General features: G+C 33.8%; 1 protein-coding gene across 1 annotated transcript in view; it reads left to right on the top strand.

Moving 5' to 3' along the window:
* ADGRB3 (adhesion G protein-coupled receptor B3) overlaps positions 1-14,545 on the top strand; it is a gene marked incomplete at both ends in the record, with an annotated part of 465,234 nt that overhangs the window by 280,678 nt on the left and 170,011 nt on the right. The window contains 2 exon segments of the mRNA XM_084283871.1: positions 1,043-1,145; positions 6,811-6,854. Of these exon segments, the coding sequence (XP_084139997.1) occupies positions 1,043-1,145; positions 6,811-6,854 (147 nt within the window).

Below are 14,545 nucleotides of genomic sequence, written 5' to 3'. Positions count from 1 at the left end.
GAAAACAGCACTATATACAAAGGAAATATCATAAGGAACACCAGAAAAAGTCAGTCTGAAGAAGCAAGGATCAAAGACGTGAAAATTATGTCATGTCTATATGCCTGTACTAACATAACCTTGACAATATTAATTCTGTCCTAGATAGGTAGCTATGAATTATACTAATTCATGTTTAACCTAAAGAGATACTGATGATGAATAAGAGAACTTAAAAGAAAAATATTATTTTGAGCAAACTGTATTATATTATTATTATTATACCTATAATATTATATAATTATTATATTATTATATAATAGTTGCATTATTATTATATGGTGATTATTATATAATTATTGTAATTTGATACAGTTGTATTATATAGAGTATTATACAGTTATTATATGTAAAATATTATAACATGAAACTAAACTAATCTGACTTATCTGAGAAAAAAAAAAAAAGATTGCTTTTGGTGGCATTTCAGTTAGGGCAAAACTACAGATTATAGTTTAAAAATATTTAAATGACGAAGTTGCCCGCTCATATACCAAATGCAATGATTTTTCAAACATTGGAAACAGGTATTTTATTTCATGAGAACAGAATCAACAGAACTGTAGGCTCTCCCATTGCACACATCTAACTTTAGTTAAAATTCAGAAAATTCAGAAAAAGAGGCCAACACAGCACTCTGAAAGAAAAATGACTCTTGCCTATAAAATGTAACTAGTAGGTCTACTTTGAGAAAAGTGAATGATATGCACTCAAACATTGACAGTGCCATCAATGTTCCCTTCTAATTAGTAAATCGTATTTTAAGGACCGGCATTTCTGCCACCATCATTGCTTGTCAGACTTTATAGTGTCAGTTATGGTGCCTAATGTGCGACAGTTTTTACCATTTATGAACAAATATGTTTTCTCCATGAATGTTTGACAACTAAAGTAATGGAAATTAACTGAGACTCTTAAATGTTATACCAGCAGCTTCATTTAGCAATATTAAGCTAAATCTTCCATGTTTATATGTTCTTTTTTTTTTTTTTTTTCCCCACAGGAATTTTACAGTTGTTAATTCAAAAATCATCGTTGTTACTATACGACCTGAGCCTAAAACTACGGATTCTTTCCTAGAGATAGAACTAGCACATCTGTCTAATGTAAGTACAAAGAGATACTCTTCCAGGAGTATGTATCAGGTCATGCGAGAGAAAGAAGCAGGATCGTTTTAAATATCACATCATAAAACCTAGTAAAACTAATAAATTCAAGTCCAGGAATAGTCTAATGTATTTTGAAGAGAAAATACACTTGTTTCATGCATGTGTATATGCAAAAGAAAATTTTTGTTTGAGTTTTGAGGTCTTCATTTAAACAGTAATTTGTAAGAAAACTCATTTGTAACAAAATTCATTGGTTTGATGGTTAAGCTGAAAATGTAGTATTGCGCTGAATGTTTAACCTTTTGTTCCCTGCATAGTCACTAGAGCTACATAGTGCTTCAGGAATTTTCTTATTTTCTTTCATTATTTTATACTTAAAAGCCAGATGGTACCTACTCTGTTGTAGCAGACTGAAAAAAAAAATGCTCCTGTTCCAACTTAGGTTGCCTCTTATAAATTTTTGTGCAATTATTTTTAATTCAGTACTTTTTGTCCTTTAGTTTTATATTAAAAATGTTTTAAAACTGAAAAGGCATTCTAACTATATATAAATAATAATAGTAATCTCTGTATTTGCTGTCGGAAACCCCCCTGCAGCCAGACAGAGAATAAAATATATATTTTGCATTAAAAAATTGTCATGTATGTTATTAGGGAAAGTATGTTATATAATAAAGACGGGAGTATTTTATATGAAGGCATAGCAAATAAACTGTTTATATCACTATTACATAGAGTTTACTTTAAATAAACTCATAAACTCACAATTACAAGACAGTTACTAGAACTTTATTACATAATACTGTTTTGAAAAGGACTGTAAAGCTTTTGTTATGAACAGTTGCCCAAGGCCTTACATAGTTTCAGTCAGTAGCAAATTTGGACTAGTGTCTCTGGGCAAAGGTATGACAAAATCTCTTTGAACTCTAGATTACATTTTACTCTAAAATTACATTTTACTCCAGAGTAGGAGACAGACTGTTTTGCTGTCAATGCTAAGTATGACCCACCATTCAGTTCCCCCCCTCCCAAAAAAAAAAAAAAAAAAAAAAAAAAAAAAAGGATATTACAAAGAGCATCTCAGTAAAATTTATTGTAGTATACAAGCAGTAAATAAAAAAAGGAATAGAGGTGAACATAAGCTGATCTGACTCCTACCTATAGTACCTCTCAGTAAAATTAGAATTTAATTGATAACAAACTGTGGAAATTTTGCCTTTTTTTTTTTTTTTCCTTTTTCTTTTTTACGGTTCTCTGCTTCTGTTTAATTTTAAGATATTTTAGAGAGGTTTTTTTTCTTTATTGTGGAACTAATATATGGGATTTAGATAAGGAATATTGGAGAATGACTTCTGTAGTTTGAAATTGGGACAACTACTCACAAAAGTGAAAAGTAGCAGGTAGGAGAAAATTAAGATTGTAGTTACTTTGGTCACTTATGCTAGATAAGAAATAAATTCAAACTAAACAGATAAGCAAACAAACAAACAAAAAGCAATGCTAGTAAGCTGCATGTCAGCATGAACATACTGCTAAGTCCAACACAAGCTATTGAAACAAGCAGTACACAAGCAAGGCTAGAGTAAAGAAAAGCTGAACCACTCTCCCTATAAGCTGAAATTCTGGAAAATTCTTAAAGAGTAATAGGTTGTTTTGGTTTTTGTTTTGTTTTTAATCCCTTTGAATAAGCTATAGAGCTTTTGAAGCTCTATATTCTATTTTGAAGCTTTTGCCAAGTTTCAAAATCACGGAAATGAGATGAAACTTCTTTGTTACAAAAGGCCAGTTTAGAGACACCTTGCTTTGTCAACCTTTTGGTAAGAGAAAACTAATGAGTATTGTATTAGCTCATGTCTTGAAAAAAAAAAAAAAAAAAGAAAAAAAAAAAGAAAACCTTGAAAATGTATATCAGAGCCAATTCTTTTGACCTTTTGTTTCTGTTCTTGTCCTAGAATTTAATCCATAGAAGCAGCAAGTATTTGGAACAAATTCTTATTCCTTAGATATATGTGGTGCATTTATGTGCAATCTTGATCCACCTAGTAGTTGGATAGGCAGATACACTGACATTTCAAGACCATACTCTGGTCTTGAAAGTCTGAGAAGGAAAACCAGTTTTACATTTTTAGTTACTTTAAATGTTTAGTGACTTTTCTATTCAAGGTATAACCTCCACGATGGGACTTTGATTTTTAAATAATGAGATTGTATATACATAGAAACATTTTTTTGTAGGTTTGGGTGTTTGTCACCTTTTGTTAGCTGAAAACAAGAGTTTATCTAATTAAAATATCACAATGGAACAAGCTTTGAATGTCACATACAGAAATTAAAATAAAACTATTATTACTGTATTCTTAGAGTTTGAACATTGTATATTAATGACCGAATAATCATGATGTCAATTAAATAGACTAATTATGAAACAGAACATAAAATATTAATATTTTCTTTCATCTGCTTTTTTGGAATGTCTCTTATTATTATTTTTGTTCTTTTCAAACCTTTGTTCTTGAAATGCTTTTCACTTTAAAATAGTTTGTTTTCAAATGAATTTAATGACTAATTTTTCAGCAACCTCTAGAGCATGCCTATATAGGAGTATACCCACACATTTGCTCATCCACCTCCCTTTCCACTGACTAAATTACTTTGATAAGAGATTATGAAATAAAATGAACATGGTTACTTAATAAGAGTTAATATCTTTAATTTAAATTTGCATTTGAATATTAATTTATTCAAAATTTACCATCATAGCTTTGTTTTATAACAAAATTAGCCAGTACATTAATAGAAAGAGAGTATTATTTTGGGGGAGGAAGTGTAAATCATAATTCCATGTGCTATTTAGAATATATTATGTTTAGCAGATGAATTAAAATAGTTGAGCATAGTGAGAAAGTGAGTTGCAATGCATTATTTAGCAAACATTATTGTTCTCTACATATGAATGTGATGATATTCGCTAAATATGAATGTGATCACATTTCTCCAGTAGTTTGATCAAAGAGATCCTGAAGTCATTGTTTAAAAAACTGCACAATTCAAACAAAAGCTCTATTTGCTCCAGATAGAATATGAACTCTCACCTTCTGCTAGCACTGAATTTTACTCCAGGGACTCTAAAGTAACAAGCCAGCAGTAGCATAGAACATCAAGTTTTCAATAAAACTGAAAACCCTGGCTACAAAACACTGTTGGCATTGTGCTGCGTAGCTGTCAAAGTTGCCAATCACATCTCAAAAGTTCAGCTTTATATGCCAAGCAGAGATACATATGCATACACACTCACATACATATGTCTATTTTTGATGTATCCAAGTCTTGTTCTGAAGTGTATAAATCAATACTGCAGCAGTCATAAAACTTAATGGACACGGTAGATGGTTCCTTAGCTTCAGCTAAGTAATTAACTGGCAAGAGCTGTGATGAAAGATCATTGCCTTAGCAGAAAAGGGTGGCTGGTGGAGGTAGCTCAAAAACAGAGGTGTGAGACATTGTCAGGAGGCCAGACCCAGAAGAAGCATGTAAAAGAGAGCAGCAGAAGAAGAAAATAGGAAGACAGGCTCCTTGTGGTCCTTGCAGTGCTTGAAGGATATTTGATCAGGTTATCAAGAAAGGAAGAAGTTCTGAGAGGCTGTTTTGCCCTTGCAATCTTCCGTAGCTGGCAGAGCAAGTCCTTTTAGAAGAACCTCTTAAAGAAGAGGTGCAATATTTATCCTGTTTTCCACGGTTCTGTTTAATAACTTTAATAGCAAAACATACATTATATATATATTTGAATACATTTTAAGCAGAGTGAAGTGTGTGAATTGACAGCAGCAAAGTTTGCATTTTATTATGTAATGACATTTCCCTCTGTTTTTGAGATGTTTTCATAATGGACTTCCCTTTTGCTCTCATTTTTTTTTCTGAAAGTATTTTTGTATTATTTATACATACCTACATATATATGCCTAGAATGAACTATATGATACCTGCTACTGGGCCTCAGGCCTCCATTCTCAAATAAGCAGTTTATTATTACTACAGTTTAGTTATAATAGCACTTGTAAAAATATACTTATAGCTATATCAAATTGCAAATAGATTTTCTTCACTCAGGATACAAATTCATGATCTAAATAAAATAAAATAAAATAAAATAAAATAAAATAAAATAAAATAAAATAAAATAAAATAAATATTAATTCTGCATGATCATTTCATTTTTTCTTAATTCTTATTCTTCTGTATCATTTTCTGTCAAAGTATCTGAAAGCTTTTAGCTATTGATCAGGACCTGGTGTCTGAATCTTCACATATCTACTATTTGGTGCTTTGTCCTGTGTTCTCCTCCCCCCTCCTCTTCTTTATATTATAAATACTTCAGGGAATGGAACAAATTTTATTATTGTTTCTACAGTAATATGTTAATGTACAGTGCCATAAGTATGTGCTGGTTTTATATATCTATACTATACTCACAAAATTCAATGTAGTCAACAAAATACTGAAGTAGAGGATGAAAATTTCCCTAAAATGCCTCTGATAGAGACATTTTCAGAAGGACCTTTTTCATCTTTGATGACGAGTTGAATTAAAATATTTAATAAATTTTAACTTCACAGTTAAAACTTGTCATGTTATTTTATTATAAATAATATACTTTTCAGAATAAAATAGTGAGGTATGATTTATCTGTAAAATTGTACTTTTACTGTACCAACACTGTTCATGAGAGAACTACATTCGTATTAACATAAGAAAATATCATAACCCATCTGTTTCTTCAAAGCACTTGTGATTTTATTAAACATATATTTTTCTGTATTTTTTATATATATTTATTTATATAGTTCTGACTTCTGGGAATATCTAATGTTTATGATGAACAGGAATATAATTTTGTGGGTTTTAGCTAGTTAAGAACTTCTAAATCAATCTGGGTTTTGATAAAGGAAGATTTATAGGATTTAGGACAAAACTTGAATTTTTATTTTGTCTCAAGTCTTCATAGGCAGCAAAATAAAAATTAGTAATAATAAGGACAATTCAGTTTCCTAAAACATTACCCACAGCTTAATGATATCTAAACCTAGATTCCCATCCTGATCTACATCAATTCAAAAACCTACCACTGACTTCAAAGGGATTTGAACTGGTATCCCATAAAGTTCAAGGAAAGAAAAGAAAAAAAAAAAAAAAAGTTTGAACACAATGCTCTGCTCATTTAGGCCCCAAGTGACAAATGAACTTGGGTATTGAATGTGAAGTCCCAGACTCTAGACATATTGCCCAATATTTGTTTAGTACTTTTGAAGTCATTACTGTTTCAACATCCATATCCCCCAGAGACCTAAAATTCTGCTTGTAAACACAGCAATGATCATTCAAGTTGTCTTTTAACAGGTTAACTCTCATCTCATATTTCAGTTCAACTGGGATATACCAAATGGACAACTTTATGTTTGCCTTACCTTACCTAAGAGACAATACAGCAGATATTCTGAGGTTCAAGTGCTTTTTAAATCTCCAGAAGAATTAACCTTTCACAACTCCAGTGACATCAATTCATCAGAACAGAAGAGTAATCTTGCAGGAGATTCAAATAAATGTTTAGGTCAAGCATGTTTTCTTGTATACCAGTAACTAATGGGTTTATTGGTTTGCTTTTCAGGGCACATTGAATCCATACTGTGTGCTGTGGGACGATTCAAGAACGTAAGTGACATGTTTGCTTATATTACTATGGCTCAAGTGCCTAGCAATATTTAAGTACACAATCAGTAAACAGGTTGGGATGAGAGCAGGGAAAATGAACCTTTTGCAGATTCAAAGTACTTGATTCTCATATGGCTTCCTTTCTGCAGCTATGTAAACTGAAGCAATACAATATCTCACCAGAAACCTATTACTCACATAGTAATTTCAATCTGCCCTTTCAAGATTAAAATGAGAATGTCTGTGTGTCTGAGAACCATAGTTCTGTGCTACAGTAGTTGCTGAGCAACAGGCAAGTGGGTAACTGATCAGACAGGTAACTAAAGATTGTTCCCATTGTTCCCATTTCTGTTACTGCAGGGAGAAATGCCATTTTCAACTGTGATACCCACAGAAATCTTCATTTTAGTTGGTGCAAATTTTCATTTTTCATTTAATAAAATATCTTGTATACTAAGTAATGAAATCTTGCTAGCAGTCTTCTGCTACTTTCTTTAGTGTGTGCCTCTTTCGTAGCAAAACAGAAAACATTACTATAAAGAAGTAGAGCGGTAAAATCAGTGTAGTTTAGGGAAAAAAAAAATCTAAGTTTACACAGTAGTAGTTTCCTGCATTATTCTTTCACTGCAAATCTCCCATTAAAGGCAAGGTGAACTTTGTCTAAATAAAGATTAAGTGTTTCATAAAAAGATACTTATGTGATTGCCACAATATTTTTTTAAAATATAATGTTGTTTTTCTTGCCCAGTTATATTACATATGTCACATTCTACAGAACCATTTACATTGTTAGAAGTTGTATGCCTATGACTTTGTGAGTGGTTTTAGCCTTCAGTCTGGGTTTAAATCACTACCCTGATGACTAGTCAACAATGCGATAGTACAGAAATAAGAAACTTTGAACACGAAAATAATTTCAAATACAAGTAGTACTATGATCTATGATAATAAGAAAGAATCATAACACAGTTATTTACCAACAATATCATAATGTTCCACTTCTGTATGGAAAGAAAAAAAAAAAAAAAAGGAAAAAAAAAAAAAAAGAACACGAATTTGAGCATGTCCTTTGTTTCCTCTCTACAATGTTTTGATTTCACAGTGCTTTATTTACTTTTTTTTTTTTTTTTTTTTTTTTTTTTTACATGTGTTGCTTTAAGCACTGTGTGTTTAGAGCACATTCTTCAGTTTCACTGTTCCAAAATATTAAAGGCATATTTCCATGTGATTAGATTATGGGGGAAAAAAAAATGTATATTGTGTATTAGAATGTGATTAAAAGATTACATGGAGGAATTTGGGATGAATGTTTGGAAAAACCACAAACAAATGCTGTGTCTTCTGATCTTGCCATTTGTTTTGCATTAATAGTCTTACTACTGTTTATAGACATATTTAATGCTACACATATGTACTCTTTTCAATATGCTTCAGAACCTGAAAAAGAAAATTAAACATCTCAAATTTACATAGTCAGATTTTGAGAGAGAAGCTTATGCTTTTGTATGCTGAATTCTTCACTCAGAGAGTGGTGAGGCCCTGGCACAGGTTGCCCAGAAAAGTTGTGGTTGCCCCATCCCAGGAGGCGTTCAAGGCCAGGTTGTTTGGGGCTTTGAGCAACGTGATCTAGTGTCCCTGCATGATGCAGGGGTTGTCATTAGATGATCTTAAAGGTCCCTTTCTACCCAAACCATTCTATGATTCTATGAAGGTATTCTGTTTTCTAGCCATATTATTTAAAAGTAGCTATTGAAGATGTTCAAATATTTGATGTATTAAAGGTACATGTATTCTTGGAGATGTATCTGTTTTGAAAAGTGATAAGAGCCATCAAATATTCACAAGAAGACATGATGTATCAGTAAATTCTGAATGGACAACACTGTTTTACATATGCATATGTGTTATTTCATGAGCACACCTGAGCAAATAGCAAGACCAAAATTCTACTTTTTTTTTTTTTTTTTTCCATCTCTGTAGTAAAAGGTTCATAATGTTAGCCATCAGGGCATTAGATGATTCATAATTTTATTTTTGTAAATTTTATTGTTGTTGTTCTGTAACATTGTACTTGTATTTACTCCAGAATATTTCAGAATATTTATTCTGACACCATGAATTTTAAATTACCCTGAAAGTTTCATAATGCTGAACAGGTTTCTTTCATTCAGGAATCTTAAAAAGCAAATAGGTAGAGGACAATACAGCTAGCCTTGTGGCTTGTTCTGCTCTTATTTTTTCCACTTTTTTCTAAAGCCTCAGGAGTTATCCACTCTCAACATCAGGCAACTGGACTTGACGGATCAATAGCCATCATGCTATTAATCCATGTTGCAAATCCCAAAGATCTGTACTGTGCTTGTGCCCTTCCAAACCAGGTGATTTTTGCATAACCAGAATTTGGCAAACATTTTGGAAATAGCCCAATAACAACAGTACCAAAATAAAGTAGTCTACTTTTAGTTGAAGGTACTTAACTTATCAGTAAATATTTTTGTTTTGTTTTGTTTTATTTTGTTTTTTAATTAAATGTTTTTCATATGAAAAGTATATTTGCTTTATTGGCAACTTTTTTTGGCCACTTTTTTAACCTCTATGTCTTTATCTGCATACTCTGAAAGCCAGCAGTTTGCCCAGGTGGCCAAGAAGGCCAACGGCATCCTGGGTTGTGTCAGGAATAGTGTAGCCAGCAGGACCAGGAGGTGATTGTCCATCTGTATTCTGCTCTGGTGAGGCTGCACCTCGAGTACTGTGTTCAGTTTTGGGCCCCTCACTACAAGAAGGACATCGAGGCCCTGAAGCATGTCCAGAGAAGGGCCATGGAGCTGGTGAAGGACCTGAAGTCCTATAAGTCCTATAAGAAGCAGCTGAGGGAACTGGAGTTGTTTAGTCTGGAGAAGAGGAGGCTCAGGGGAGACCTTCTTGCTCTCTACATCTACTGGAAAGGAAGGTATGGGAAGCTGGGGGTTGGCCTCTTCTTGCAGATAACTAATAATAGGACTAGAGGGAATGGCTTCAAGTTGTGCCAGGGGAGGTTTAGGTTGGGACTGAGGAGACATTTCTTCTCAGAAAGAGTAGTCAGGCATTGGAACGGGTTGCCCACGGAAGTGGTGGAGTTACTGTCCCTGGGGGTGTTTAAGGAAAGACTGGATGTGGAGCTTAAGGACATGTTTTAGTGGGTGACATTGGTAGTAGGGGGATGGTTGGACGAGATGATCTTGGAAGTCTTTTCCAACCTTAATGATTCTATGATTCTATAATTCTATTATTTGTTAGTTCAATTATTCTCCAACAGCAGGGGAAGTTTTGTGTACCTGGGGTTTGGTCATGCTTCACAGGAGATTGGTTAGTGATTAACTGTTCCTTATTATCCACCCTTGAACAGAGTTCTGGATCTGTGAGCTTTTTGGTCACGCCATATCTTCAAACCTGACACTGTCGTCTGTGACTATATGGTCACCTGGACTATGGCAAAATTCTTTTCTTGAAATTGAGTGATTTTTCCCTGATACTATATTTTATATGGGTTTCCACTTATTAAGCTTGTTAGGTTTTCCACTTATTAAGCTTACAATATTGATACTGAGCAAATAAAGAATGCATCTTATGTCACGTGTTATAAAGAATAATTTCAAATCCAGTAATATATTGTGTTGCTTCAGTTTATTCTCCCCAGATATATAATGCTGTTATGTCTGTGTTGATTGCAACCAGTCTGTCTGTGAGACCTTGTGTTTTCTCTAGTATTGCACCTTCCCTACGTGAAGCTAATAGCATCAGTGCTATGAAAGGTGGTGGTTTTGTGGTTTTGTTTTGGTTTGTTTTTCCATGGAAATCTGAGTGATATTTCTTCCATTTATTTCAGACAATATCCTTCTACATGTTGTCCTTTAATAAAGTTGTAAGATACTGAATGCTTTTCCTTTCAGTGCATGGGAAAAATATGTAGGATATTACTAACTGACATTCAGAGGAGAAAAAAAAATTCCTTAAACCAATAAAAAAAAATCAAGAAATAATTGTACCTTTAGTGACTTGTGTTGTCTGGCATGACACCTGTCTGGCATCTCTGTGGTCAGGAACTGCTTATGATAAATTCATTCTAGTCTGTCAGACCACAAAGAGAAAGAAAAGAAGTTGGACAGGTACGAGGGCTGTACTTTTGGTTTTATTTTAAAACTGAAAAGTTTTAAAATAAAGTTTTTCTCCTTTCTTTTTCTGAAAGTTTTTCTCCTTTTCCTTGTACCTCTCTGGAAAGGAAAAGAAGGGAGATGGAGACAGCAGAGAGAGTCACAAACAGCCAGGAACCCAATGGCTCAGGGCCTCCTCACCAGGGAGCCTCAGGGACCAGCCTTTCAGTTCTTTACAGAAGAACTTGAGGAGTCTGAATCACAGTTTTCAACCTCACAGGAGCAGCCCATGCCCCCTGAGCTGCTGGTTCCTCTGTAGTGTGTTACTCACAGCCTCTTTTGCTGGAACTCTGCCATGTTGTTTAGGAAAACATTCATGGGCTGAAGAGCTGAGTACCAGCACCTCTATATTTATTTTTACCACTCTTTCCATGCATTTGTCACCATGCTGCACCTAAATCTTAGCCATATCACTGTCAGTGTTCTTTTCCTAGTGTTGTTTTACTTCATGTAAAGGGCAAGGCTGTGTAAACCCAGGGGTTCAAAGAATCCTTATATGCATACATAAATTTCCATTTTAATAATGCCATTTTGTGTGGCAGTTTTGTAGGCTGTATGAATAGCTCTCTTGAATGCCTTTTGTGATGCATGAATCTGTGACCGTAACATGTGAAGCCCTAGGACCTATGAAAGTTTGGCCTGGTAAATTTAGTCATTTGTCTTAGTGGATCTAGCCTCTGGATTCAAGACCCAGGATGCAGAGTTCACAACACAGTAAGAAGCTGGAAGCTTGATGCCACAGTACTGAGCACTACGAACATCACACACAACACTCAGCTAGCACCACATGCCACGAAGGCATGGAAGATAGAATGGACTCATGGGTCACTAGAATGAGGTGACATGATCGCTATGATCAGCAATAATCGCTAACCCATTATCAAAACAATGCAGCTGGTTTGTTCTTTTAGAAGCGTGTTAGACATAATGCGGGCACATGTGCTCTCTGCAGGAAGGTATCAGTTGCTGCTGTTGCAATCCACAGCTGTGCGTGGTGCAACATAACATCTCACAGCACTGAGTAAAGAAAGGGCTTTTAGGATTCTGGGGCTCTTTTCTGCCAGTTGCTGCAGAAGGATGTTATAACAGTATGACAGCCTTTTATTTGTCCATATGTGTGCTTATAGCAGTTTGTGCCTGCTGAATATACAGGTGGCAGTAATACAATGCAATTAGCTGAAAATTTTAATACTACAAGGATTTTGACATCGTTCAATCTTAGTTTAGGGACAGTGTAAGGTCTGGTCTACTCTTTTTTTTTTTCCCACTGCAATACAAATTTACAGTGATGATAGTTTACATTTTCTACCCTAAAGTGATGTGAAACCACAAATACATACGTGTGAAATTATAGATTCTATAAATTCATATAAATTTAGGAATTCACCCTAGAATTATAACATCCCTCCTTAATAAGAGAGTTTAAAAAAAAAAAAGTAATTACTTTTTTTTTTAAATTATCCCCTGAAGCTTTTTCATCATTTTCTCCCATTGTTCCTGGATAGATTTTGTTACAACTGTGGAGAACTAATCCACAAAGGAATTTGTTCAATGCAAATATAGAAGAGTTTACCAGTTAATTGTGATTTTCTCACAGATTTGCTTATAGGGCAGAATGTGGCTCAGTTGTAACACATAAGCTTACATTCATGCTGACAAACTTAATTTTGCGTATAGTAGTCTCGTGATAAAATTGATAGGGAAAACAAATCTTCTTTGTCCCTCTTCACTATGTTTTTTAAACTAACCATGATAGATTATTGCAGTTATTATTTGTTTGACCTTGCAAGCCTTTAAAAATATGTTTAAGATGACTCTATATAGCTTAGGTCAAAATGTCTGAAGCTAATAATAATAATTAGAACACCCCCAGAAATAAGAATTCACTTCTGGAAATATGAACAGTAGCCTCTCCTTACTCTTGATTGCTGCTTTACAGTCATAGCATTTTGGTAGCCAGGAAGACATGGAGACAATAATAGATTTTTCTATAATTTGAATAAAAATGTAATGAGAGTAATTTATGTAAATATAGTTTGGCCATGCATACTAGCTGGGGCTTTGCTTGTTTCATCAACTTCAGTCAGACTTGTCTGTCCAGCTTTTCAGTCAGATAATTTGTATTTCCAAGACAGAAAATCTCCTTTATAAGTTAGTTTCTATCCTTATGTTTGTGAAATGTAATGGATGAATTAATGAACTTATTCAAAAGGTAAATGCATCCTGGCGTATTCACTTTCATGAAGAACTATACATAATGGGACTTGTGTAGTAGGAAGCTATGTAATCATCTGTTTGTGAACATACATAATTCTGAGCATACAGAATTGAAAGATTGTACAGAATCATTCTTTGGAATAACTTTTTCATTAAAACAATACAGAATGAGAAGCCTGACCCAAACTCCCTTCCAGACAACTAAAAGGCTTTGACAGATTTGAATCAGATTAGACTAGGTGGCAAACCACTTACCAAGCCATATAAGACCTCAATTAAAACAAATTTAAATTTACAGGCTGGTAAGATTATATTGGAATGCAGGAATACTTAATCCTGAAATAGGTAGGTACCATACAATATAAAATGGAGTGTCTCTATATTGAAGAAGAGTCAGCTGAAAATTTTCTTAAGTCATATAAAAAATGAATCAGAATATATGGGAGGAATTTATAATTTAGTTCTCTTTTATAACACTGCTTTTCACTAACACCTACACTACCATGAACAGAGCTTACATGACCTGCTGAGATTTATAGAAAAAAAAAGGAAATTAAATTAACTCTTGCTAATAAGTTCACTTTCTTTTTATTTTTACCGAGTGATTAATCAACTCCATTTGTTGAGAACTTAATTGCTATTTATTGCCTTTATGTAAATGCAGATTTCCAGAAACTAAAAATAGTGATTTCCTTCAATAGCAAGCAAATATGATTCTAGAAAGTGAATAAAAAGAACAAGTGCTTGTATTTTCATAATCAGTTTTAAATTGGTGTAAGGGCAGAAAAATAATTAAGCAGTCTGAATAAGGTTTAGAACAGAAAATATATTGGTCAATTTTTTTTTTTTTTTTGTCTATGTTTCCATAAGAAATAATGGATGTTACCACGTTAAATAAAATGTGTTTGTTGTTTTCCCTGTTAATACCTCACCGATGAATATAGCAGATGGGATCTGTGAATCCAGCATGGTGCTAGACTTGGACTGACTCTTATACAGGAAAACAGTATTCACCAAATCCAGTACAGCTTCCAAAAGTACAAGATAGGAGAAAGCTGAGAAAGTTTCTCAACCTTTCTCATTTACACCATGTGTATCATGTGTAGCCGTCAAAGCATTTTACTACAGAGGCTGGTGTTGCTCTCCCTGGTTTACAGATGGCGGAAACGAGGGCAAGGTTTTTTGTCCAAGATCATCCATCAAACCCAGGTAGAGGTTGAGCTCCAAACTCCTGAGCCCTAATTGAGAGAGTTCTCTAGCTTTTCTCAAAGCTGATATCATTTC

Source organism: Netta rufina (assembly GCF_964035555.1).
Source record: "Netta rufina genome assembly, chromosome: 3".
NCBI lineage: Eukaryota > Metazoa > Chordata > Aves > Anseriformes > Anatidae > Netta > Netta rufina.
Note: the sequence above shows the minus strand (reverse complement) of the source record. Positions and strands in the feature narration are given on the sequence as shown.